Below are 26,670 nucleotides of genomic sequence, written 5' to 3'. Positions count from 1 at the left end.
CCTCCTCCCCCCGGCGGACCTCGAGTCCACCCCTTACTCACACCCCCTCCCCCTACGGGGGGGGGCTGAGCGTTGCAGGCAACCCCCGGTTGCTCAGGTCCACAACCGCCCGAAGGACTAACGGGGCACCGTCGCTCCTCCAGGATCCCACCGAGGATCTCCCTGGGCATAATTGGCTCTCGTACCCTTACTGTGCTCCTATAGAGGGTACCCTTCTGTACCTTCCAGCGTTGGATCGCCCTGTAACTCCACCTGCAACACAAAGCAAAATGGTATTAGGTAACTCACCCCCCCCTGCTGCCCGACAGCCGTGTTGGCTGTAGGGAGGGAAAACAGCGTCCGGGCAGCATAGCTCGTCCGGGGCAAGGGGGGAGAGGGACCGTCCACGAGGCTGATCGGGTCAAAGAGGGCGCCAGGCCCGCGACCCCAGGCTATATGCCTACCGTCCCTCCCACCGCTAGAAGTGACATCACTGGGGACCCCCAATGTCCCGCACACTAGACCGCTCATTGGGGGTCTGTGCCATCCTGTGGCACTAAGGGTGGCCGCCCTCTTAGGTGGCCCCCTGCGGTGGCCCGGGGCAGCCTGGCATAGTGCCAATATCGGCCCATACCCCAAACCGCTCACAACAATTTCTCATAATAAAAGACTAATAAAGTTGTGCGCGCAATAGAATGCGTATGCATCCCTGGAGATCGAGGCACTCCATGGGGTTCAATGAAGACTCCAAGGTTGGTTGAAGGTTATTTTTAATTTCTCATAAGGTACTTATAAATTCATGATATTGATGGCATATCAACAAGTTAGGATCATGATAATTTCAGTTTTTGAAACTCCGATGCATTTCGGGCTAATCCAGCCCTTTCTCAAGGAGTTACTAAAGGACGAAGAAGATATAGCAAACAGTCAGGAAAATAAGATTACAATTGGGGAAGGTGGTGATGTTAAGAGAGCATGCGATGTGCTCATGATTTAATAAAAACAATAATCAGGGAGACTGTGCATGACGTGAATTAATCTGGCGGTGATTTGGGAGTGATTGGAGTTCAATACGGGTGTGGTAAGAGGTGTAATGCGCGGCGTGTGCCGAGTACTTACGAAGCTCGAGCTGCGTTTATAGCGGTCTGGCTGAAGAAAAATAATAATAAGAAAAAATGCTAAGTATGGGGTTAGTCAAAAGTGGATTCATGCAGTAAACGCGAGGTGATCTGAGAAACTTACTTCGTGCTATAAACGTTGATGCCTTAAAGCAAAGTCAGTTTTCGGAACTCGAGCTGAGGTAGCGCGAAGAATTGAAGATCAACGCGTATGGTGAAAGGGGTTAGTAATAAAGGATGGACTAGCGGGAAAGTCGTTAGGTGAAATGAAACTAAAAAGATGGACAAACATGGCGGCCATGTTACAAGGGGAAGGTAATGGTTCTATAGGAATAAGGAGAAGGTGCACGGTAAAGCAATACTTACAAATGCATACAAATATCATTTCTATGACATGGAAAAACATACTGATAGTATTTCTAAAGATAACAACTAAATTCTATGCGATCGTTGAGTCCAAATGGCTCCAATGATTGAAGGCGATATATCCATTCAATTTCTCGTTGTAAGAGAAATTTGCGATTGTCTCTTCCTTCAATTTTGGTGATTGTTTCTAGGACAATGAATTTCTGTTGAGCAATGGTGTGATTAGATTCAGAGAAATGGGTGGCCACATTGGATTTGTCATTCTTGGTGCGAATGTTCGATTTGTGCTCATCGATGCGCACTTTAATTTTTTTCTCTGTTTTGCCTACGTAGATTTTTCCGCAGGGGCATTTGATGGCGTAGTTTAGATTTGTGGAGTCACAGGAAGCGTCGACGTTAAGTTTGATAGTATATCCTTTCATAGGATGGGTGATGTTGTTACCCTTGATGATACAGTTACAAATATTACAGTTCATACATGGGCGGGTTCCTTTGTGAGTTTTAACGATGTCCGTTTTTTTGTGAGTACTTCCTTGATGTTGTTGCTACGAGTGTAGGCGAACAAAGGTTGTGTCTTAAAAATGTATCTGAAATCAGGTTCCATTTGTAAGATGGGCCAATGTTTTAGGATAATTTTCTTAAAGGTGGTACTAGAGGTAGAAAATTTAGACACAAGAACCATACGCTGATCTTGAGGTTTGGTGGTTTTGGTTAGGATTTCCTGTCTGTTGATGGCTTCGGTGCGTTTGATAGCATCCTTGAGGATGGTTTCAGGATAGCCTCTTTCTGCAAATCGGTCATGCATTTCTATGATTCTTTGTTTGAGTGTGAGTTCATCAGATACAATGCGTTTGACTCGTAGCATTTGTGAATATGGCAGATGTTTCTTCAGTGATCCCTGGTGAAACCTAGTGTAATGTAGAGTATTATTGCGGTCCGTGGGTTTTCGGTATAAGTCAGTAACGAGCCCATGTTCTGCAATTTTGATGTTGACGTCCAGAAAGGAAAGGTTAGTTTCACTTATTTGCCAGGTGAGTTTTATCCTTTCATCCCTGGTGTTCAATAGGGTTAATGCGTTTTGTAGAGAGTCTTTAGTGTCTATCCAGATCATAAAAAGATCATCAATATACCTGACGTATAATTTGATCCTGTCATTGAAATCTTTGTTGCCACCTGCAAGAGGCACAAGATCACACAGAGAGACACAGAAGCATCTGGGACTGAGGGCACTGGGAACCCCTGGAAGTGGAGTGTCTGCCACCTGCAAGAGGCACAAGATCACACAGAGAGACAGGGGAGCTTCCTGAACCGAGGTCCAAAGAGGAAGAAACCAGAGGAAGAGGTAACACATTTTACACAGTTACAGCACCAGGGGAACGGGAGAGGAGAGGAGAGAAAAGGAAAGGCGGTAAGCTGCCTTCAGGACAGAGGTAACAACAGCAGTGCCTGTCAGGGGTAAAAAAAGGCAAGCCATTGTTGCTGCCCAGGCTGGCAGAGAGAAGGGGCGGGAAATAAGGAGAGGCGTGGAGAGGGGCGGTGTGCGTCACGTGTCTGCCAGGTAAAGTGGGGGTCACGTGCAGGGTTGGATTGGGATTGAAAATCGGCCCGAGCACGCAACAACAAAAAAATCGGTCCACATGTGCATAATCACTGCTATGGCGTAATCATATAAAAAAAACTTTAGGAGGGGGGTAAAAAAAATGCACGCGTTAGTTTACAGTGGTGAAACAAGTGAGGCAACTTCTCCTCAGGCCCCCTGCCCCCGCTCAGTATCTGTACACATTAATGGGCCGGCCCAAGAGACAAAGGGAGTGACACCTCTGCCTGTTGCTAAACGGAGGGAGAAACATCCTTTACAATGAAACTTTTGCAACGCAGTGCTATTACAACGCAGGTTTTACAACGAAAACCATTACAACGCATTGCGCTGGGGGGCGCTTTAGGATAGGGAATAGATTTAATTTACTATCCAACACCTTCCCTAGTGTCCACTGGGACTGGAGTTGGAATAGTAAATTAAACTATTCACTATCCAGCACCCCAAAGCGCTATGCGTTGTAAAGGTTTGCGTTGTAAAACTGGCGTTGTAACAGCATGCGTGGTAAAAGCATGCGTTGTAACGTCATACATCCAAACGGAAGTAGTGAGCGCCCATCTGCCTCTAGAAAGGCCACTCAGACACCCACTGGGCCGCTGGCTGTCATCGAACAATGGAGACAGCGCCCAAATGGCCCCCAGACTGATAAAAAGAGAGGGCCACAGCAGCACTCGGACACCGGCCCCCGGGCATTGCCCGAATGCCTGCGTTACCAATTCGACGCTACTCACGTGCCTGCCAGGAAAAGTACAAATATTACACTGCAATGGAAATTTAAGACTTGCCCGTGTCTCAATGTTAAACGGGCGACGTCATCACAGCTAGAAAATGTACGCAATAACTTTGTTTGCATGTGGAAGTCCTACTGGCGGAAGTGTGTGTGTGTGAGAGTGAGAAAGAATGAACGCCTTTCCCCCCCCCCCTCATGTTTATTCTATGCTTTTGTACTCGTGTATTTCCTGTAACTACGCTCCAGTAACTGATGTACCTTTGTAACCATGTTCTGAAACAATGCTTCTTCCTCATGTAAAGCGCTCTGATACCTCCGGGTCTTGCCAGCGCTATATAAAACTCAATAAATAAATAAGAGTGATCACTTGAACTAGTTTCTGGTAATCTGTTTACTTACCCAATAAATGCTGGTAACTGGAAGTAAAGGGGGCGGATGGGGCTGCTGTCCTGCAGTTTCATAGCTCACCAAAGGATTTTTAAGTTAAATGTTGGGTAGTTAGTAATCAGTAATGAAGACTTTAGTTATCTGTAGACTTTTAATAAACATATAGTGTATTGTACTATTCATTGTATGTATTATTGTGTATTCTAAATGTAATACCATTAAATCTGGCTAAATGTGTTGCGGGTACAGTCTTTCGGCCTGTGACATCTTTACACTCGTCATTCCTGAGTGAGGATGCCACGTTGAATTGTGCATTGTCCCAGTACGCGGCAACGCGCCCTGACTCAGTCAATTCCGCCTGAATTTTACATTTATAAGATTAGTTACACCGCGTCCCATTATTAATATTGGGTTCTGCCCTAACCGAACGGATGACCTAAATTGGATCCCTCACCTATGGAGGCAATTTCTTAAATCATGTCAGGCATGTACTCATTAATGTCCTGAAGATGATCCTAATATCGTGTTTAAAGGATCGAAATGTCGTCAACTCTTGTTAGACAGCTCTGCACATTACTCCAATGTGTAAAACGAGTGTATTCACTGTCTTTACAAAGCTTATTATAATTTGTAACTTGAAAAGCTATAACTGACTTGCCTGAAATGTCTTTGTGTATGTTTTGTATTTGTCATGTTCTAGAGAGGATACAGGACTGTGTCCCACTAGATTGATGGTCTCAACTACGGTTGTCCAATTGCTGATATCATTAAAATTACTGTCCGGCTGGACATGTACAATATAGTTCTGACTCACGTTATTGATCTCAGAAGGATGAAAGGTTGGGTTGCATGTATTTGGACAAATGGCCTACAAGTCACACAGATCTCTGCAGCAGGCACATTGACCCACCATGGCTGCTTTCAGGTTTCCACAAGAAGAAAACACAAGACCAAGGGCATCTGAAAGAGAGTTTGGAGAGGAGATTAAACGCAAAGATAACAAAGTGACCTGATAAAAACCTAAGGAATACAGTGTGAAAGAATGAGAGATGAGTGTGACTGAGAAACTGAGAGAGAGAGAGGTGTCTGTGGGTGGGGGAAGGGGGTGACAGACAAAGGGTGAGAAAAGGGAGGAGTAGTTCGAAGATAACTCTTCCCTTTTGGAAATCAGTCACCACCCTAACCAGGGAGTCTATAACATCAATGTGTTGAGACTAGAATATTGATGCATACCATACCGACTCACAGACTGGAAGGAACGCCCCTTAAACGCCCCTTCCAAATTGTGATTCCGTATGCGTCAGTTAGACCCATTTTACGATTTGGAAAAACCTTTCTGAATTGCACAATGGGGTTAGGACATGATAAAAATTGATTTTGCAGTTTTTAGCTGTGGCAACCTTTTTCCCTAACACACATTTTGCTAAAATACCTTTTTGTTTCCTTGATTAGGTGACCCTGCGATTTGCACCTCGTGCCTGTGTTATTAAGTTACATTCGGACTATGGCGTCCCAAGGTATGTACAAAGCAAGCCTGTCGCCAGTCAAGCCTCAGATATACAGTTTTTCATGGTCTTGAATGATTAAATGAATAACTCAGGTGTTTATGGGGCCTTTCAGATCATTAAACCATAGACTACAATCCTGGCTTCAGTTTGTCTTAGATCCTAGGGTAGATGGTTTGTGTCTTCCAATCATATCCAATAATGCATATGTCACTGACATGTTCTAGTGCTTCACCAGAATAAGTGTTTCCACAGGTTCTGCGCTTCGACTCCTTTCCAGCGATCTAAAAACAATGTTACCTTAGCGTAAAAGTTTTAAAACAGTGTTTTTTCAATCTGTCCATCAAATATGATTTTATTTCAGAAATATTCCTTTAAAACCTTAGGCTAAAAAACAATCCTTTCACCATAAGAATTACGTGCATCATTAAAATAAAGAAAACATTGAGAGTGTTCTGTACGTTTGGCCCTGTATGTGAAACATGTTATTTTTGATTTGATTTGATTGCTTTGGCCACAAAAGGATCTCGGTGTAAACCCCACGTTAGAGGCATTTATAGATAAACATGCTACCTCACGTGATGTTAGTCGGCAGAAGGTACTGCATGCTCCCTGCTCTTATTGTTGTTAAAAATACAATATGTAGTGTTGCCCGGGATCGGGCTAGCCCAAGTTGAGGTGCCCTGTGGGGATGCCGAATGATCCCCCCCTCCGTGCGTGGTGAAAGTGGGCCGACCCTGCGTCCGTGCGGGCCGGCACGCAAAGGAGCAAATAAATAGCCCAGGGCGTGGTTTTTAGGTGATTACTAGCCACTGTACAATATACCTCATGTCTAGTGTGGTTATTTCCTGGGCCTACCCACGGCACAACACTGGTGGTCTCGCCACCCCGCCACCCCGCCATGCCCACTCATACCCGGACGCTCCTGCTCACGGAGCTGCCTGCTGTGGCCCCCAGCAGCCTACCTCGTCTCCCGGCACTGCCCACGTGGTGCTGCGGCCTGATTGTGCGAGTGTGCTGCCCCGCTCCCCCCTCCTGCTCCAACTGTGTCGGACACCGAGCGCTGGTCCCCCATCGCCAGCACTCGTCCCGCCTGTGCCTACCGCCGGCTGCTCTACACGCTGGCCGCGCATGCGCGCTGTCCCGGCTGCGGCTCACGCTGTCTCTCGGCCCGCGGTCGGGCCGCATCAATCAAGGTGAGTGCGTGCACGCTCCAACGCGTCTGCTTCACCCTGCCTGGCGGTGAACGTTCCATGTGGTCGGCCCAGCTGCAAGACCCCTGGGGGAGCCACGCTCACGGAGACAATGAAGTAGATGAGGCTTGTTAGGATCTGGAGCCTGGCCTTATTCCTCACTCACTCGTGTGTGTGAAGCCTGATCTACGACTGCTGAACAACCTCCCTGGGCACATTCCACATGCCCCTGGTATCTGGGCCCTGCAACACGCCTACCTGCTATGCCCCTAAGCTAGGCGCGTCACGCCTGTTTGAGAGCGGCTCGCCCTTGTCGCCCACATCTGCGCTCTGCTACCATGACCACTGTGCCCGCCTTGGAACCCTTCGCCATCACTGGCCCTCCACCGTCGCAGGCTGCGAGGTGGAAGAAATGGGTGGAAAGTCTGGAAAACGTCTTCGAGGCGGCGGAAATCACGGCTCCACGACGGCGTGCCATGCTACTGCACCTAGGAGGTGCTGACATCCATGAAATCTCGAAGGACGTCAGGGAAGGCGGTCCACACAGAAACTACGCCACCAAGTGCGACGCTATTACCCCGTACTTTGGGTCCTTCACAAGCGCTGACTACGAGCGTTTCCTACTCCACCAAGTCCGCCAGCTACCGGAGGAATCCGTCGACGTCTTTTATGTGAGGTTGAAGAAGCTAATGAAAACAAAAAACTCCTTCTCCTGAGTTTGGCAAATGATTAGTGATGCTAGATTCCCCTGGGGGCCGTTTGCATCAGTGGGAGGGATTTAAGTATTGCGTAGGTTACCAAATTTACAACTTAATATGTATCAGACCAAAAGATAGCATGAAAACATTGCATACACAAAAATTAAAAGTTTCATTCATTTATTCAAATAATTTAAAAATAATAACACGTTATTTCATAAAAACAATCTTGTGCACATTCGTTTTTGCTGTTAGTCAGCTATATTAAAAAAACTCCAATTTAAAAAAAAAATGCTGTTAAGCATTGTTACACAAGTCTACATGTACATCATATTTATTTAGACATAAGGAACAAACTATCGACGCGGCGTTTCGGTGCCTCAAATAATCTTGCACCTTCTTCTGGACTTGTTCATTTAAATCATATCCAGGTTTGTATTTCCTTCCTGGCACTACCTTCTCGGTCTTTTGAGCAGGTTCTCTTCCGCTCTTGTGTTCTCCTAAGGAAGTTTTTGTTTGCTTTCCTCTTTCTTATTCTTATATATCAGTTTCATTGGTACTCCACCCGGGTTGATTAAAAATGGACCAACTTTAATCTGGTCCTATTTTCTTGGTGTCTTAAAGGGTTGGAAGGACGCCTCTGGGAGCTACCTGTCGCTGTTCTTCTCACCACTTTGTCTTCTTGGTGAAAAGACCTGCTTTAAACTTGATTTCCTCCTTCTTTTTTCTTTAGTGTGAAATCAAGGGTCACTTTGTTGGGCTTTCATAAATTAGCTGCCTACTCTAGAAAAGCAACAAACAGTGTTTGTTTTTGGTAGCTGAGCTGCGTGGCGTCCTCTTCCTTCCCGGGCTGTCTGATGCAAACGGCCCCCACTAATCATTTGCCAAACTCAGGAGAAGGAGTTTTTTGTTTTCATAAGATTGTTGACCCAATCCTTTTCCTGTCAAAAGGGTAGCTCCCTCTTTATCTTTTGAGGTTGAAGAAGCTAGCCAGCACGTGCGCCATTCCTGATGCTGACGATGAGATCCGCGCCCAGTTCATCCAGGCCTGCACGTCCTCGAAACTGCGAGAAAGGATTTTGCAGGAAGACAACATGCCCATGCGGGACATCCTCACGCTGGGGTGCTCCAAGGAATTGTTCAAGGTCAGAGCAGCGCATATGGAGTCTAAGCCTGCCGTCGCGCTCAAGACGGAGCCAGTGTGCGCCATACAAACCGACGCCCCAGACACCCGCCCAAAGTCCTCCCGGCAAGGAAATGCCAAGCCGGCCCAGTCATCGCGCAGCCGCACCTGCGCATGGTGTGGAGGCCCGACGCCCCACAATGGAACCTATCCAGCTCAGGGTAAGACCTGCAGCGCCTGCGGAAAAGTCAACCACTTCGCGAGTGTGTGCCGGTCAACACTGAAGAAGAAGCAAAACGGGCTACCCAGGAAGTGAGAACAGTGGAAACTCTTCCCGGGCGCCCCGACAGCAGCGACATGGATGACGACGAAACAGACATCGCCTCTGTCCATGTTGTCCGGATGCTAAACACCCTCGCGGCCACAGCACCTGCGGCTCCCATGTGCACCGTCAACGTGCAGGACCAAGCAGTAGCGGCCCTGATCGACACAGGGGCAACAATCAACCTCATGGTGGCCAGCGTATATCAGAAACTGGTGAACGTCCCAGCACTCCATCCCACCAGACGTCCACTTCGCCTGTGCAGGATGTTTCGGACAGACCTATCCCATGACACCGCCCGCCAGCAGACCAAAATCTACGTGTCTCAAGAAAGCTCAGGATTCCTATTGTGGTGCAAAACAGTGCAAGACCTTGGATTAATCCAGTTTGCCCTCACTGTCCAAGCCCACAGCCTCGACCATCTAGTGCAAGAGTTCACAACCCTGTTCGACGGCATCGGGTGTCTGAAGGGACCAGTCATTCACCTTCACATAGACAAATCAGTCGCCCCAGTAGCCCTCCGGCACCGACGCATCGCGTTCCACCTATGGCCCAAGGTTGAAGCAGAGCTACGTTTGCTAGAACGAGCAGGAATCATCGAGAGAGTAAGCGGTCCCACCCCGTGGGTGTCGCCCATTGTGGTGGCAAAGAAACCAAAGCAGCCCGACGCGGTCCGAATCTTCGTGGATATTCGCATCCCCAACCTCGCCATCAAACGTGAACGCCATCTGACGCCAACAATAGATGATATTATTAGGGAGTTGTCCGGCTCAAAGTGGTTCTCAAAGATCGATCTGCGGTCAGGATACCACCAAATTCCCCTCCACCCAGATTCGCGCCAGATCACCACTTTCTCTACTCACGCCGGGCTCTGGGGATACACCCGGCTCAACTTCGGGATATCGAGCGCCGCAGAGGTGTTCCAAAACATCATCCAGAACATCCTGTAGGGGCTGGAAGGCGTCCTGAACGTCAGTGACGATATCCTAGTTCACACGTCTACCCTAGACGAGCACCTCAGACGCCTCCATGCGTTGTTTGCCCGACTTCAAGACCGAGGCCTCACCCTTCACCGGTAAAAGTGTGACTTCCTGCGCAAGGACTACAGTTTTTTTGGATACTGCTTCTCGTACCAAGGGATAGGCCCGGATCCAGAAAAAGTCAAGGACATCCACGAAGCCCCCGCCCCAACATCGGTGACAGCCGTCCGCAGCTTCTTAGGAATGGTCACCTACTGCAGGCGGTTCATCAAGGACTTGTCAGACATCACCGGCCCCTTTCGTAACCTCACTAAATCCACCAGCACCTGAGAATGGGGCCCAGAACAACAAGAATCATTCCGGAAGACCAAAGCCGCGCTCTCGGCGGACACAACCCTGGCCTACTTTGACCCACGGAATGAGTCACAACTTGTGGTGGACGCCAGCCCAACGGGATTAGGAGCTGTCTTAGCCCAGCAGCAGGCCTGTGGAGAGTGGGCCCCCGTCGACTATGCAAGCAGAACCCTTACACCAACAGAACAGCGTTACTCGCAGAGCAAAAAAGAGGCTATTGCGATCTTGTGGGGGTGCAGGCACTTCCACATCTACCTATACGACACCCGTTTGTGGTAATCACAGACCACAAGCCTTTAGTTCCGCTGTTCCAGGGCTCCTCCACACGCCCTCCCCCCCGAATTGAGAAGTGGGTACTTCAGCTCCAGGAATTCCAGTTCACTGTTAAATATCGGCCTGGCACCCGAAACCCTGGCGACTTCCTGTCGCGACATGCCCACCCAGTCACTGAAGCGGAAGCGGCAGAGGCGACCGCCACGGAGGAATATGTCCGGATGATTGTCGAGAGGTCCAGGCCACTCCCGATCTCCCTAGATGAAGTGGCGAGGGCCACCAAGGACGACGACTGCCTTCAAATCGCCATTCAGCTCTCACGTCAGGGAACTGGAAGCCTCTCCAGAGCCCGGCCTCCTTCCGCACTCCTGGAGCTCAAGCAGCACTGAAGGCACTATACCTAGTCCGCAACGAACTGTCAATCTCGCCAGAAGGCTGTCTCTTGAGAGACCCCCGCCTCGTGCTACCTGAGTGCCTCACTCAACAAGCAGTCCTCCTGGCACACGGCGCGCATCAAGGCATGATGAAGTCGAAAAGCCGTCTTCGGAGCAAACTCTGGTTCCCTGGTCTGGATCGGATCGTAGAAGCCATCGTTCAACGGTGCCCTGTGTGTCTAGCAACCAGCCTGCCAAGTCACCCGGCGCCAGTGATCACTGAGGAGGGGCCAACGTCACTGTGGGAACAGGCCAGTGCCGACTTTGGTAGCCTCCCAGGCGGAAAGTACATGTTCGTAGTGGTGGACGACTTCTCACGATACCCGGAAGTTGAGATCCTGTCCTCTACTGCAGCTTCAGAAGTCATACCAAAGATAGAAAAGATAATCGCCACCCACGGCCTCATCGGTGAACTGCGAAACGACAATGGCCCACCTTTCAATGGCACCGAACTGGACGAATATCTACTGTCCCACAGGATCAAGCATCGACGGATAACACCAAGGTAACCTCAGGCAAACGGGGAAGTAGAGCGGCTAATGCGGACACTGAACAAGACTATCCAGATAGCAATGGCGGATGGCCAAGGTTTAGAGCTAGCCCTCTACTAGTTTCTGCGCGAATACAGGCTAACCCCCCACTGCACCACCGGAGTCCCACCAAGCAGACTTTGTTTTGGCAGAGCAGTAACAGACACAATTCCTCACCACCCTACGTGGGCAACGTCACCGGGCCCACCAAGCCAATCCATGGAGCGTAGAACAAAGACAAACATGGATGCGTCCCGAAGAAGGAAGGCCATAGACAGTCCGATTGGGGTTTGTGACAGAGTGTTAGTGCGGGACTGCCATCCAGGAGGAAAGTTCCGTTTGCCTTTCGAGTTGGACCCTTGGACCGTAACCAAAGTTAACGGTACCATGATCACTGCCTCCCGGGGAGGAGAGAAGGTTACAAGGAACGTGTCGTTCTTCAAAAGAGCCCCGGTGGACGAAGGCGGAGAGTTTCCGGAACTAAGAGAGCCCCACCAGGACACAGCACAGGACCCAGGGGAATCAGCAGAAGAGGACACCCCACCCCTGGCCTCAAGCCAAAGGAGCGACCCAACCACCCATGACCGTGAAAGCATCCCATCACAAGGAGCGCAGAGCAGCCGAGACCTGCCGGAGACAGACTGTTCCGAAGACATGTTCCAAACCCCGCCGGACAGGAGCAGCCAAGGCAGGTACCACCTGCGCCCCTGTCCCAGACCGTCACAGAAGTATCGAGACTTTGTTGCCCGTTGCCAGCCACAGAAGTAAGGCGGACCTGTACACAGGGAAAAACCAAGTAAGAGTGTTCCAACTGTTTAAGAAAAGTTTGCAGAGACTATAGCATGTGATGTTGTTGCCGCACAGTTCCATGGTGGTGTAATGTTTTTCATTTCGAGGTAAAGGAGGAATGTAGTGTTGCCCTGGATCGGGCTAGCCCAAGTTGAGGCGCCCTGTGGGGATGCCGAATGACCCCCCCCCTCCGTGCGTGGTGAAAGTGGGCCGACTCTGCGTCCGCGCGGGCTGGCACGCAAAGGAGCACAAAAACAGCCCAGGGCGCTGGGGGTGGTTTTTAGGTGATTACTAGACACTCTACAATATACCTTGTGTCTAGTGTGGTTATTTCCTGGGCCTACCCACGACACAACACAATAGTTCGTGAAAATAAATAACACATTATTATAATAGTAGTTAAGTCCAGAGACACAATACAGTTATTCTCATGCAGAACCCACAATTGTTTCGAAAGACCTACAGTTCTGCTGCTTGCACACCAGAGGGAGCCAATACACTGCAGATGCGGGCAGCGAGCGGTTTAATGGTCTTCAGTCCATCCCGGTGTGGGAAGCGGGTGGAGCAAGAAGCGGCTGAAGTGTGTTACTGCATTACCACAGCCCCAGCCTGGGCGGGCGCGTTGCTGTCAATGGTGCATTATCTGTATTTTAAAATCCATCACATGCTCCTTGCTTGCACCAGCCTCTATCACAGCCTTGCTTGCACCAGACTCTATCCCAGCCTTGCTTGCACCAGACTCTATGCCAGCCTTGCTTTCACCAGACCTCATCCCAGCCTTGCTTGCACCAGACTCTATCCCAGCCTTGCTTGCACCAGACTCTATCCCAGCCTTGCTTTCACCAGACTCTATCCCAGCCTTGCTTGCACCAGACTCTATCCCAGCCTTGCTTGCACCAGACTCTATCCCAGCCTTGCTTGCACCAGACTCTATCCCAGCCTTGCTTTCACAGACTCTATCCCCGCCTTGCTTGCACCAGACTCTATCCCAGCCTTACTTGCACCAGGAACCAGCTTTGCTTGCACCAGACTCTATCCCAACCTTGCTTGCACCAGACTCTATCCCAGCCTTGCTTGCACCAGACTCTATCCCAGCCTTGCTTTCACCAGACTCTATCCCAGCCTTGCTTGCACCAGACTCTATCCCAGCCTTATTTGCACCTGGAACCAGCCTTGCTTGCACCAGACTCTATCCCAGCCTTGCTTGCACCAGACTCTATCCCAGCCTTGCTTGCACCAGACTCTATCCCAGCCTTGCTTGCACCAGGAACCTGCCTTGCTTGCACCAGACTCTATCCCAGCCTTGCTTGCACCAGGAACCAACCTTGGTTGCACCAGACTCTATCCCAGCCTTGCTTGCACCAGACTCTATCCCAGCCTTGCTTGCACCAGAGTCTATCCCAGCCTTGCTTTCACCAGGCTCTATCCCAGCCTTGCTTGCACCAGACTCTATCCCAGCCTTGCTTGCACCAGACTCTATCCCAGCCTTGCTTGCACCAGAGTCTATCCCAGCCTTGCTTTCACCAGGCTCTATCCCAGCCTTGCTTGCACCAGACTCTATCCCAGCCTTGCTTGCACCAGACTCTATCCCAGCCTTGCTTGCACAGACTCTATCCCAGCCTTACTTGCACCAGACTCTATCCCAGCCTTGCTTGCACCAGACTCTATCCCAGCCTTGCTTGCACCAGAGTCTATCCCAGCCTTGCTTTCACCAGGCTCTATCCCAGCCTTGCTTGCACCAGACTCTATCCCAGCCTTGCTTGCACCAGACTCTATCCCAGCCTTGCTTGCACCAGACTCTATCCCAGCCTTGCTTGCACCAGACTCTATCCCAGCCTTGCTTGCACCAGACTCTATCCCAGCCTTGCTTGCACCAGACTCTATCCCAGCCTTGCTTTCACCAGACTCTATCCCAGCCTTGCTTGCACCAGAGTCTATCCCAGCCTTGCTTGCCTCTTCCCTGTCCCTGGGGTAACACTAGATTTAGAAATAGAGTTGCACAGAAGTGTGTGAAAGGCTCATGCAAACACATTTTCTCTTCTCCTGGCATCAGTATATCTTACAGTTAGAGCTGCAGGGCTGATTACCTGCGCACTGTGGTTTCCTGCAGTTTCCATGCCGGGGATCATTACCACAGACACCCAGGCTGCTCGCCTCTCTCCAGAGGGTAAATCTGGGTGACAAGAGCGAATGCTTCTGCAATGAAAACACATGAAGCTTTGATGAAAGGCGGGAGGAGGAGGAGAGAGACCAGGGGAAAGGTTGAGTCCAGCTTGGCACTGCTTCAGCCCCCACTCACTGAGATGATGCCACCCTGCAGAATGTGATAAGGGGCCCCTCGGACGCCCATATCATAGGAATATTCAGGGCCCTTATATTGAATGGGGGCCCCTTAAGGTTGGTTGCACCCTTGCAAGCAGGAGCTGCAGGGCCTGTGTTACGCCCCTACCTCCCCTGTAGCACCCATAGCCGGTGCCTCTGCACCCCATGGGGCACTATGTAGGGCACCCCCAAAGTGCACTTAGGTCTGCTCAGAGCAGTGCTACATGCTGCGGCCGCTTTGTTTCAAGGTACAAGGAATCTGACCACATCTCTCCCATCCTTCTCACCCTCCAGTCGCTGTCTTTTAAGGCCACAGCCCAGTTTTAAAATGCCTGCTCCCCACACAAGGCACTGCAATTCTCTTCACCCGCGCACCTAACTGAACAATAGAAGATTTCAAGAAAAAATGAAGTTCAGGAATCTCTCAATCCCTTCTTCTGGAGCACCCCACCTTCAAACGAGAGTGAATGATGAACCAGTCATTTGTTGTACTTACTGTGAAGAGTCTTACTTCGCAACATCATTCTCCGGAAACAGCAGAAGAATTTGGAACTCGCTCCCTCATAGCCTCTGCAGTGGCGTAACGAAACTTGAGGGGGCCCCCCTGCAAACTACATGGAGGGGGCCCCCCTCCCATTCTCCGTGCCAGTCTAGAGCACTCAGGCCAGCGACCCGCCATACTGCAGGGGATGCGGGCTATTGTTACGCCACTGTCACCAAACATACGGTGGAGTTCAAGTTTGGGCATAGTCTACCAGCCGGCTATCTTATTGGTGGTTCATTCATTACAGGGTCCCTGCCATCAGTACACCAGAGAAGTTTGCCAAATTTTAGGTGGGTTTCCTGATGCAGACTCCTGTCATGATATACAACATCGGGTCCACTCATCGTTCAGTTTTGACAAAAGCGCATCCACTGCTCCTTCTCCTTTCCATTTTAAAACATTAGACAAAGCGACAATGCAGTATTTCAAAAGCAGATGTAACTACAAAGAGCACATATTGATAATACATTTTTATTAGTAGACAATAGCAATCTTAAGAGGCATTGCATAGCTTCATACACACTTTGACCCCATTTCCATCACAGTCTCTCTCTCTCTCTCTCTCTCTCTCTCTCTCTCTCTCTCTCTGTCTGTCAGTCTCTCTCTTTCAGTCTGTCAGTCTCTCTCTCTCTGTCAGTCAGCCTCTCTCTCTCTCTGTCATTCAGTCTCTCTCAGTCAGTCAGTCTGTCTGTCAGTCAGTCAGTCAGTCTCTCAGTCTCTCTCTCTGTCAGTCTGTCAGTCAGTCGGTCAGTCTCTCTCTCTCTCCCTGTCAGTCTCTCTATCTCTCTCAGTCAGTCAGTCAGTCTCTCTGTCAGTCAGTCTCTCTCTCTGTCAGTTTCTCAGTCAGTCAGTATTCAGTCTCTGAGTCAATCAGTATCTACTCTCTCTCCACTCAATCTCTCTCTCAGCTCTGTCCACTCTATCTCCACTGTCTCTCTCTCCACTCTCTTTCCACTGTCTCTCCCTCCACTGTCTCTCCCTCCACTGTCTCTCCCTCCACTGTCTCTCCCTCCACTCTCTTTCCACTGTCTCTCCCTCCACTGTCTCTTTCTCCACTGTCTCCTCCTCCACTGTCTCTCCCTCCACTGTCTCTCCCTCCACTGTCTCTCCCTCCACTGTCTCTTCACTCTCTGCCTCTCTCTACTCTCTTCACTCTCTCTCCACTGTCTCCCTCCACTCTCTCTCTCCACTCTCTCTCCCTCTACTCTCTCTCCACTCTCTCTACTCTATCTCTCTCTCTCTCTACTCTCTCTCTCCACTCTCTCTATACACTCTCCCTCCACACTCTCTCTCTGCTCTCTCTCTCCGCGCTCTCCACTCTCTCTCTCTCCACTCTCACTCTCTCTCCACGCTCTCTCTCTCCACTCTCTCTCTCCACTCTCTCTCCACTCTCTCTTTCTCCACTCTCTCTTTCTCCACTCTCTCTCTCCACTCTCTCTCTCTACACAGTCTCTCTCTCCACTGTTTCTCTCTCTCCACTGTCTCTCACTGTCTCTACACACTTTCTCTCTCTACTCTCTCTCTCTCTCTCCACTCTCCCTCTCTCCACTCTCTCTCCCCACTCCCTCTCCACTGTCTCTACTCTCTCCACACTCTCTACTCTCTCCACTCTCTCTACTCTCTTTCTCTCTACTCTCTCTCTCTCGCCACTCTCTCTCTGTCTCCGCTCTCTCTCCAGTGTCTCTCTCTCCACTGTCTCTCTCTCCACTTTCTCGCCCTCTCTCTACTCTCTCCACTCTCTCTCGCTCCACTCTCCCTCTCTCCACTCCCTCTCTCCACTCTCTCTACTCTCTCTCTCCACTCCCTCTCTCTCCACTCCCTCTCTCTCTCCACCCTCTCTCTCCACCCTCTCTCTCCACCCTCTCTCTCCACCCTCTCTCTGCACTCTCTCTCTCCACTGTCTCTCCCTCTATCTACTCTCTCCACTCCCTCTCTCTACATTCTCTCTCCACTATCTCTCTCTACTCTCTCTCTGTCTCGCTCCACTCTCTCTCTCGCTCTCTCTCTCTCCAATCTCTCTCCACTCTCTCTCCACTCTCTCTCTCTCCACTCTCTCTCTCCACTCTCTCTCTCTCTCTCTCCACTGTCTTTCTCCACTGTCTCTCTCCACTGTCTCTCTCCACTGTCTCTCTCCACTGTCTCTCTTTCCACTCTCTTTCCTATCTCTATCCACTCTCTCTCTACTCTCATTCTTTACTCTCTCTCTCTACTCTCTTTACTCTCTCTCCTCTCTCCCTCCACTCTCTCTCCACTCTCGCTCTCTCTCCACTCTCTCTCTCTCGCTCTCCACTCTCGCTCTCCACTCTCGTTCTCCACTGTCTCCTTCTCCACTCTCTCTCTACGCTCTCTCTCTACTCTCTCTCTCTCCCTCAACTGTCTCTCCACTCTCTCTCACTCCACTCTCGCTCACTCCACTATCTCTCTCACTCCACTCTGTCTCACAAAGTAGTGTGCGCTGCCATGGGCGTCCGCAGAAATGTTTCGGGGGGGGGCACATTCTTAACTTCATCACCATTACCCTTGCACTCTTCTCCCCTCTGCCTTGCACCCTTCTCACCCTCCCCCTTGCACCCTTCTCTCCCTCCCCCTTGCACCCTTCTCCCCCTCCGCCTTGCACCCTTTTCTACCTTGCACCATTCCCCCCTCTGCCTTGCACCCTTCTCCACTCTGCCTTGCACCCTTCTCCACTCTGCCTTGCACCCTTCTCCCCTCTGCCTTGCCCCCTTCTCCCCTCTGCCTTGCCCCCTTCTCCCCTCTGCCTTGCACCCTTCTCCCCCTCCGCCTTGCACCCTTCTCCCCCTCCGCCTTGCACCCTTCTCCCCCTCCGCCTTGCACCCTTCTCCTCTTCCGCCTTGCACTACCTTGCACCCTTCTACCCTCTGCCTTGCACCCTTCTACCCTCTGCCTTCCACTCTTCTCCCCTCTGCCTTGCACCCTTCTACCCTCTGCCTTGCACCCTTCTACCCTCTGCCTTCCACTCTTCTCCCCTCTGCCTTGCACCCTTCTCCCCTCTGCCTTGCCCCCTTCTCCCCTCTGCCTTGCCCCCTTCTCCCCTCTGCCTTGCCCCCTTCTCCCCTCTGCCTTGAACCCTTCTCCCCCTCCGCCTTGCACCCTTCTCCCCCTCCGCCTTGCACCCTTCTCCTCTTCCGCCTTGCACTACCTTGCACCCTTCTACCCTCTGCCTTGCACCCTTCTACCCTCTGCCTTCCACTCTTCTCCCCTCTGCCTTGCACCCTTCTACCCTCTGCCTTGCACCCTTCTACCCTCTGCCTTGCACCCTTCTCCCCTCTGCCTTGCACTCTTCTCCCCTCTGCCTTGCACCCTTCTCCCCTCTGCCTTCCACCCTACTCCACCTCCGCCTTGCACCCTTTTCTACCTTGCACCATTCTCCCCTCTGCATTGCCCCATTCTCCGATCCCCCTTGCACCCTCCTCCTCTCCGCCTTGCACCCTTCTCCCCTCTGCCTTGCACCCTTCTCCCCTTCTCCCCTCTGCCTTGCTCCCTTCTCCCCTCTGCCTTGCACCCTTCTCCCCTCCGCCTTGCACCCTTCTCCCCTTCACCCCTCTGCCTTGCTCCCTTCTCCCCTCTGCCTTGCTCCCTTCTCCCCTCTGCCTTGCACCCTTCTCCCCTCCGCCTTGCACCCTTTTCCCAATCCGCCTTGCACCCTTCTCCTCTTCCGCCTTGCACTACCTTGCACCCTTCTACCCTCTGCCTTGCACCCTTCTACCCTCTGCCTTCCACTCTTCTCCCCTCTGCCTTGCACCCTTCTACCCTCTGCCTTGCACCCTTCTCCCCTCTGCCTTCCACTCTTCTCCCCTCTGCCTTGCACCCTTCTCCCCTCTGCCTTCCACCCTACTCCACCTCCGCCTTGCACCCTTTTCTACCTTGCACCATTCTCCCCTCTGCATTGCCCCATTCTCCGATCCCCCTTGCACCCTTCTCCTCTCTGCCTTGCACCCTTCCCGCCTCTACCTTGCACCCTTCTTCCCTCTGCCTTGCTCCCTTCTCCCCTCTGCCTTGCACCCTTCTCCCCTCCGCCTTGCACCCTTCTCCCCTTCACCCCTTTGCCTTGCTCCCTTCTCCCCTCTGCCTTGCACCCTTCTCCCCTCCGCCTTGCACCCTTTTCCCCTTCTCCCCTCTGCCTTGCACCCTTCTCCCGTCCGCCTTGCACCCTTCTCCCGTCCGCCTTGCACCCTTCTCCTCTCCGCCTTGCACCCTTCTCCCCTCTGCCTTGCACCCTTCTCCCCTCTGCCTTCCACCCTACTCCACCTCCGCCTTGCACCCTTTTCTACCTTGCACCATTCTCCCCTCTGCATTGCCCCATTCTCCGATCCCCCTTGCACCCTTCTCCTCTCTGCCTTGCACCCTTCCCGCCTCTACCTTGCACCCTTCTTCCCTCTGCCGTGCACCCTTCTCCTCTCCGCCTTGCACCCTTCTCCCCTCTGCCTTGCACCCTTCTCCCCTTTTCCCCTCTGCCTTGCTCCCTTCTCCCCTCTGCCTTGCACCCTTCTCCCCTCCGCCTTGCACCCTTCTCCCCTTCACCCCTCTGCCTTGCTCCCTTCTCCCCTCTGCCTTGCACCCTTCTCCCCTCCGCCTTGCACCCTTTTCCCCTTCTCCCCTCTGCCTTGCTCCCTTCTCCCCTCTGCCTTGCACCCTTCTCCCGTCCGCCTTGCACCCTTCTCCTCTCCGCCTTGCACCCTTCTCCTCTCCGCCTTGCACCCTTCTCCTCTCCGCCTTGCACCCTTCTCCCCTCTGCCTTGCACCCTTCTCCCCTCCGCCTTGCACCCTTCATTTACCAAAGAGAGTGGGCCCCCCACCCCCCACCGCGGGGGCGTTTACTACGCCCCTGTCTGTGGCTCATTAATGACCAGACTTATTTTTCAAGAAGGAAGAGTTGGAAAGCTCTTACTGTTTGGAAGGGTAGAGAAGTTCGGAATTTTTATAAATATGGAGGAATTGTTTTATCATTAGAAAGGTTGTGGCTATAAACATTTTCAGAGTTGAGTTTTTTTTAAAAAAACATTAATTGAGAAATAGTAAGCTATGGCCAAGCCTGAACACAAGAGACTTCATTTAAGGCACTGTGTGACACAAAGTATAAAGTGGAAAATAGTTTACATTTAACATGAGTACATTCATTTATAGCAGGCGATGTGTGAGATTTGTTTAATGTGTATCCTGTTTATTGAAGGGATGACACTTTAACCCTTTCATTCTATCTGTGCAGAAGGGTTTTAATTTTGGCACATTCTGTACATTCCACATATGTTGAATATCTATCTATAAAAGTATTTGTATTTGAGTAGCATATGTTTGGCTGATGAGATGTAGTTAATGTATGGTCTTCTGACTCACTAAAAACACTGGTAATAACTCATGTGGAATTCTATTCCGTCGTGTTTAGCTCCATCTGTGCCATAACACGCAAGGATTAGTCGTACAGAAATCAGCTTTGGTCCTGCCTGAACAGGGCATTTCAACCCAATCTGCCCGGCCATGTCCCCTCAAACTGGAAGAATAAGAAATCCCAGGGTTTTTTTGGCCTGCTTGTCCGAATTGGCTGAAAGAGTTTTTGTAAAATACCTGCAGAGATTTACAATTAATTTTTGGGACTTAAAACCCACAGACATCCTGGGAGTATTTCACCCCAAATTCTTGGAAATGGCTTTTATCCACGCTGGCTATGCCTTGCCCCACAGTCGCTCAGTGTCCCTGAAATCTTGATCTGTGTGGAATGCTCTCTCTGGGCCCCCACTCCCACCCTTGTCAGGGCCCTGAGCAGTGCTCGGTGCTGCCTCCTGCTCTCTGGGGCCCCCACCCCATCCTCTTTCAGGGCCTTGCGCTCTGACTAAAGAGAAACAATGTATGTTGATACTTTGTTTCTCTTCAGTCAGAGGGAGGGGGCGAGGGGATCGAGCAGGCTGCAGGCTGCACCTAATTCAGACGAGAGACGGAGAGAGGCTTGCTTCAGCGCAAGCCTCTCTCACAGCCCTCAGAAGAGCTGAGGGGGGCCGGGGCCCCCTTTATTTAATGAAGGGAGTGAGGCCCCCCCGCAATGCGGGGTCTGCGGGGGTGTTTGTTACGCCCCTGAGCCTCTGTGTGACCTTCCAAAACTCTGCTCTTTGAATGATTCTTGGGTTAAATTCCTTTCGCCCCCACTCGCTCCTGAATGTCTTCTTTATTCTTTTTTTGAGGTTGTGTCTCAGTTGTGCTCCCTCAATGGTGGTTTGGGGTTCACACTCATGCACAGCTTATCTCCCCTTACTCTTGATGTGAGTTTGTGTCTCTAATGTACTCCGGCTGTGACTGTTTGTAAATGTACAGCACTCTGATGCCTCTCGGCCATGGCTCCTGTTTATAAAATCACAGAAATACATAAATAAATGCATACATACATACACATACATACATACATACATACATACATACATACATACATACATACATAAAATAAATAACTGGCATGTAAAACACTGGCGCGAGGAGGCAGATACCACAAGCATGTGTGCTTCATATGTGCAGGCTGCACTGAAGAGGTCTGTAAACTGACACATCACACAGAAAAGGAGAGGCTTCAACGGCCTCTTGTGTGTTTTGCTGGTCACCCTATGTGGGAAGGGTATGCCCAGACCTGGGTCCCGTGCTCACTACACCACTGGAGTCAAGCTATCCTGGCTGAAGACGGCTGATATCCAGAAACCGGTCCTAGGATGCTTGATTCGGTCCAGGAAAGACATGGCTTGGCAGTTCGGGCTGGACTGTTCCCATGATTTGCATATGGCCATGTCTGAACTGGGGTGGCTTGGTGAGCAAAATAACGATGGATTAGACCCAGATCTGTGACTGGGGGTGAATGTTTTGCCATTGTGCAACATTCCGTCCATCACCTTGTGTGTTCGGCTTCAAAGGCACCCACTGAAGAGAAAAGAACAGCTCTCTTAATCCACCCTGCACTGCCAACAATCCCCAGAGACAGGCCTTCTAGAATGATCCTTTGTGTGATGATCTGCTGGGACTGTGAGACATTCACCAGATGGGCCCTTTAAGTGCTTCAGTGCTGAGCAGAAACCAACATCGGTACCCACTGCTTCATGCCCACCTTAGTTCACCTCTAAGATACCAGAGCACCGCCAGCTTATGACAGAGAGCATCTGCGGGGGCCGGGGGGGAGGGGAGGGGGCGTGAAGGGAGGGTAAGAGACCTCACAGCCCCTGAAGATCTACAGTCTGTGAATCTTAGGCCAACCGCTTGCAGTCTCCCTACACACCCCTCAGGGCACCAATGAGAGTATGCATGCATGTATGTATGTAAGCATGTATATATGTATGTATGCATGTATGTATGTATACACGTAGGTATGTATTAATTTACGTATGTATGCATGTATGTATGCAGGTATATATGTATGTATCTATCCATGTATGTATGCATATATATTTGTATTAATGTATGTATGTGTATATATATGTACGCGTATAAGTATGTGTATGTATTTATGAATATATATATATTAATGTAACTAAGTTTATATGTATTCATGTATGCATGTATGTATACATTTATGCATTTATTAGTCTATGTATGTATGCAGGTATGTATATATGTATGTATGTATGTTTGCATTAATGAATGTATGCGTGTGTGTATGCAGGTATGTATGTATATATGTATGTATCCATGTATGTATGCATAAATATTTGTATTAATGTATGTATGTATGCATGTATGTATGTGTATATGTATGTTTGCATGTGTATATAAATATATGTATAAATGTTTGTATTAATGTAACTATGTTTGTATGTATTCATGTATGTATACATGTATGCTTGTATTAATATATGTATGTATGCAGGTATGTTTATATGTATGTATCCATGTATGTATGTATGTTTGCACTAATGAATGTAAGTACGCATGTATGTATGTATACATGTATGTATGTATGAATGTACATATTAATGTAACTATGTATGTAATCATGTATTTATGTATTAATATAGGTATGTATGCATGTATATATATATATATATATATATATATATATATATATATATATATATATATATATATATATATATATATATATATATATATATATATATATATATATATATATATATATATATACACACACAAACATGTATGGTTGTATGTATTAATGCATGTATGTATATATATATGTATGTTGTTGTTGTTGTAAAGCTTTTATTTCGACATATTTGTCATAAAGCCATAAAAACATTTAAAATACATTCATATGCATAATTTAGAAAAAATAACATGATTACCAAAGAGTGCAATATGTACATATTTTGTGCTCCAAGACAACATCAGGGGATATGTGCAATTTATATGAGGATACATTACTATTTCATTATGTAGGATATAACATACAGAGTACAATGTGCTACCAATTAGAAATCAATTACAAGACCGGTTTTAAAAAGAAGCCTATGTACATTATATAAATAATTAAAATGCCAGTGATTAAAAGACTTATTTTAACTTGTTTATAATTTTCGGAAATTCCTTATGGAGTTTAGTTCTATGTTTTAACCCCAAGTTTCTTTCTAATCAAGCAGACACTGAGGAGATACCTACTGACTCCAAAAGCTACCAACTGAGAGGTTGTGGATTTAAGTATCCTCTCTGCCTCTTTGTAAGTTCTTAAGCCCAAATTTTTGCAAAGTGGTTTGATCCATTTCATACGTTGGTGTTTATACACCGGACAAAAGAAGAGGATATGGGCCTCATCTTCTTTATGATTAAGTTCACACAATTTACAGTTGTACAAATCATTCCCCTTGGTTTTTCCCCAACGGCAGGTATTTGCATTTATTTGTAAAACGCCGTATCTATATTGTAGGTATACAGTTTTGGCCAAGGGTGGCTCGATTTCGTCCATAAACTGCTCAAACATGGGAATGTCCTTAAATTGCAGAAACTTCTGAGCTAGGGAGCCAGTGCCACGTTCATGTAAGTATGCATTATTAACCACTTACGACCAAAAGGCAGCTTTTACCTGTTCTTTACAATTAATTGGCAATACAAGTGGGTTAGTCCAAAAGTGTGAAAGACCTATTTTTGTAAACCAAGTGGATATATGTCTCAGCCATTTGATTGAATTAAATGTGTCCAGTTCCATAATTTCCAATAAGCCACTTCTATAGTCAGTGAGTTCCGGGGTAGACCATAATCTTACCCAGTGAAGAAGTGGCCTTAACCAACATAAAAAGTCTGTACGTTTTACGTTAATGTCCAAGTAGACAGGCACTAGGGGCGTTCTTGATGGTAGTCTTAGTAGTCGCCTAAAGAACGCGTTCTCATCAATGTCAAATGTCTTGATTGAGTGTGGCCCCCAAATCTCAGCCCCGTACAGGTCCGCGGATTGAGCTTTGGCTTTGAATACTTCCATCGCAGGAGTTATAGCTTTGGAAGCACTCCCTCCATGAATCTTTAGAATAGGAAGTGAGCTGTGTTTAAATGTCAGCCTGCTTTTTTCCAGTTGTTTTTTCCAGGACATTTTACTATCAAGCCTGATACCCAGATAATCAAAAAATTCCACGTACTCTAATTTGATGTTTTTTAGGGCCAAATTCTTCTTAAGGGTTTTTGGGGGATTGATGGCCATATACTTAGTTTTTGATGAATTGATTTCTAACCCCTTTACTTCACAATAGCTATTGAATTGGTTTATTAAGTTTTGTAGTCCTTTGGGAGTTTGCGATATTAGAATGTATGTATGTACGTATGTGTGTTTTGTATGCATGTGGTATTTCTATAGCACAAACCTAGCTCAAAGCCAGAAAAGCGAGGTACAGGGTCAAGGTCAAGGATACAGTCAACAAGTGATATGAGAGGGGGGCTGGTCATTAGATTGTTAATGCATTGTGATGTTGTGTTGCTTAAAGATGTGAGTCCTCAACTCTTTCCAAAATTGGGGCAGTCCTAATGGATATGGGAAAGTTGTCCCATATCCAGGGTGCATCGATGGAAAAGGCTGCATTCTCATAAATAAATCACAGCAGGAAAGAAGAATTACAGTCTCAGTGATTCACAAACACGAATCTTTTCAGTGTATTTCAGAAAAATCACAGGAGTTATTCTAACCTTAAAGAAACTATTAGCGGTTAAAGACATAGAGTTGAAGATTTTTAAAAGTCGCATGCACAAAATGAAATAAATGAATGTTAAAAAACAAGGAGCTGAGCTCTTCACTGAAACGGGTTGACAGGTAAGTAAGTTGGTAAGGATGCCATCCGAAACAGTGGTAACTAGTTAGTAACGGTGAAGGAACCGTGGAGCACATTGGCATTTTGTAGAATTGCAGCCATGCTAGCAACTATTTTGGGGCGTTTTACAGTTTGATCAGCAAGTGAACTGGGATTTCTTATATTTATTATATGTGCATATGTGAATTCCGGTGGGGTTTTTCCAGTGTTTCCAAACTTGTGATGGGGAGGTGTTTTTCAGAATGTTCCTTTTATTACAGACACTGCGTGACATATCGAGCGTAAGCACACATTATAGAGACCTATTTATAAACAGCTGGTCATAGGCGTCAGGATTTCATCAAGAGGAAGACAGGAAAGAAGGCACAAGTGCACATGTGCTCGATAATGCCTGAGAAACATGCAAAAAGCAGGGAAGGATTGGTGACTGTGGAGGACCGGCTCTTGGTGGCTGGCTCACACAGAGACTCTGAAGGTCAAGCACAAGCACTTCCGGGTCAGGGCCGGTAGAGGTAGCACTGCTACTCCTGGTTCCTATAAAAGGGCTGTGAATTAGCAAGATGGCGTCTGGCAACTTTCTGTTTGTTGTGTGGCTCTCACTCTGTACGTCACTGCCTTGCATCCCTCACATTAGTTGTGTTGTTCATGCCTCGGTTCCTGTGTCCCCTGTTCTTTTGTTGTATTACTGCCTTTCGTCGGTTTGTTTCTGGCTCTCAACGGACATAGGACTGACTGGTTCCATCACTGCTTATTGACAAACTTCGTAATGGGCGCCGTAGAGGCGCGGGGTGGGTCCTGGTGCCCCCCAGGCTCATTATTGCCGTCTCTTACGAGGTAGCCGGTGAGCCCAAGCTGCCTGCCTTTCCTTTAATCATCATTGTGACGTTTGTCATTACAGGGCCTTTCTGCTCCCACTCCAACGCCATCTGCTCTGGGCGTGCAGCAGAACTATCCCTGTGATGTTTCCTTACTGATGTGGTGTGTTCTTTCTCTCCCCTTCCACACTCCCGAAGGTGATTCACTTGAAATGCCCTTCACTAATTCTCCTCCTACCTTTCCAGTTGAAACCAGTTTGATCCCTATCACCTGCTGAGTCTCTCAGGGTTCCACACTGTCTCCTGTCATCCTCGACCCCTTGGTGCTCAACGCACAGATAAGAGCATCAAGATTCACCATTATGCACGGTGCACC

At 48.8% G+C, this 26,670-nt stretch overlaps 1 protein-coding gene across 1 annotated transcript in view; it reads left to right on the top strand.

The window, feature by feature from the left end:
- The window catches only part of LOC147678707 (phospholipid scramblase 3-like), a 119,165-nt gene that overhangs the window by 7,027 nt on the left and 85,468 nt on the right, over positions 1-26,670 (top strand). The window contains exon 2 of the mRNA XM_086945717.1: positions 5,630-5,694. Within this exon, the coding sequence (XP_086801843.1) occupies positions 5,682-5,694 (13 nt within the window). The 5' untranslated portion in view covers positions 5,630-5,681. The remainder of the gene's footprint in view (positions 1-5,629; positions 5,695-26,670) is intronic.

This window comes from Lissotriton vulgaris, chromosome 12, assembly GCF_964263255.1.
Source record: "Lissotriton vulgaris chromosome 12, aLisVul1.2, whole genome shotgun sequence".
Taxonomy (NCBI): Eukaryota; Metazoa; Chordata; class Amphibia; order Caudata; family Salamandridae; genus Lissotriton; species Lissotriton vulgaris.
The sequence above is the reverse complement of the archived record's forward strand: the minus strand, read 5'-3'. Positions and strand labels throughout refer to the sequence as shown.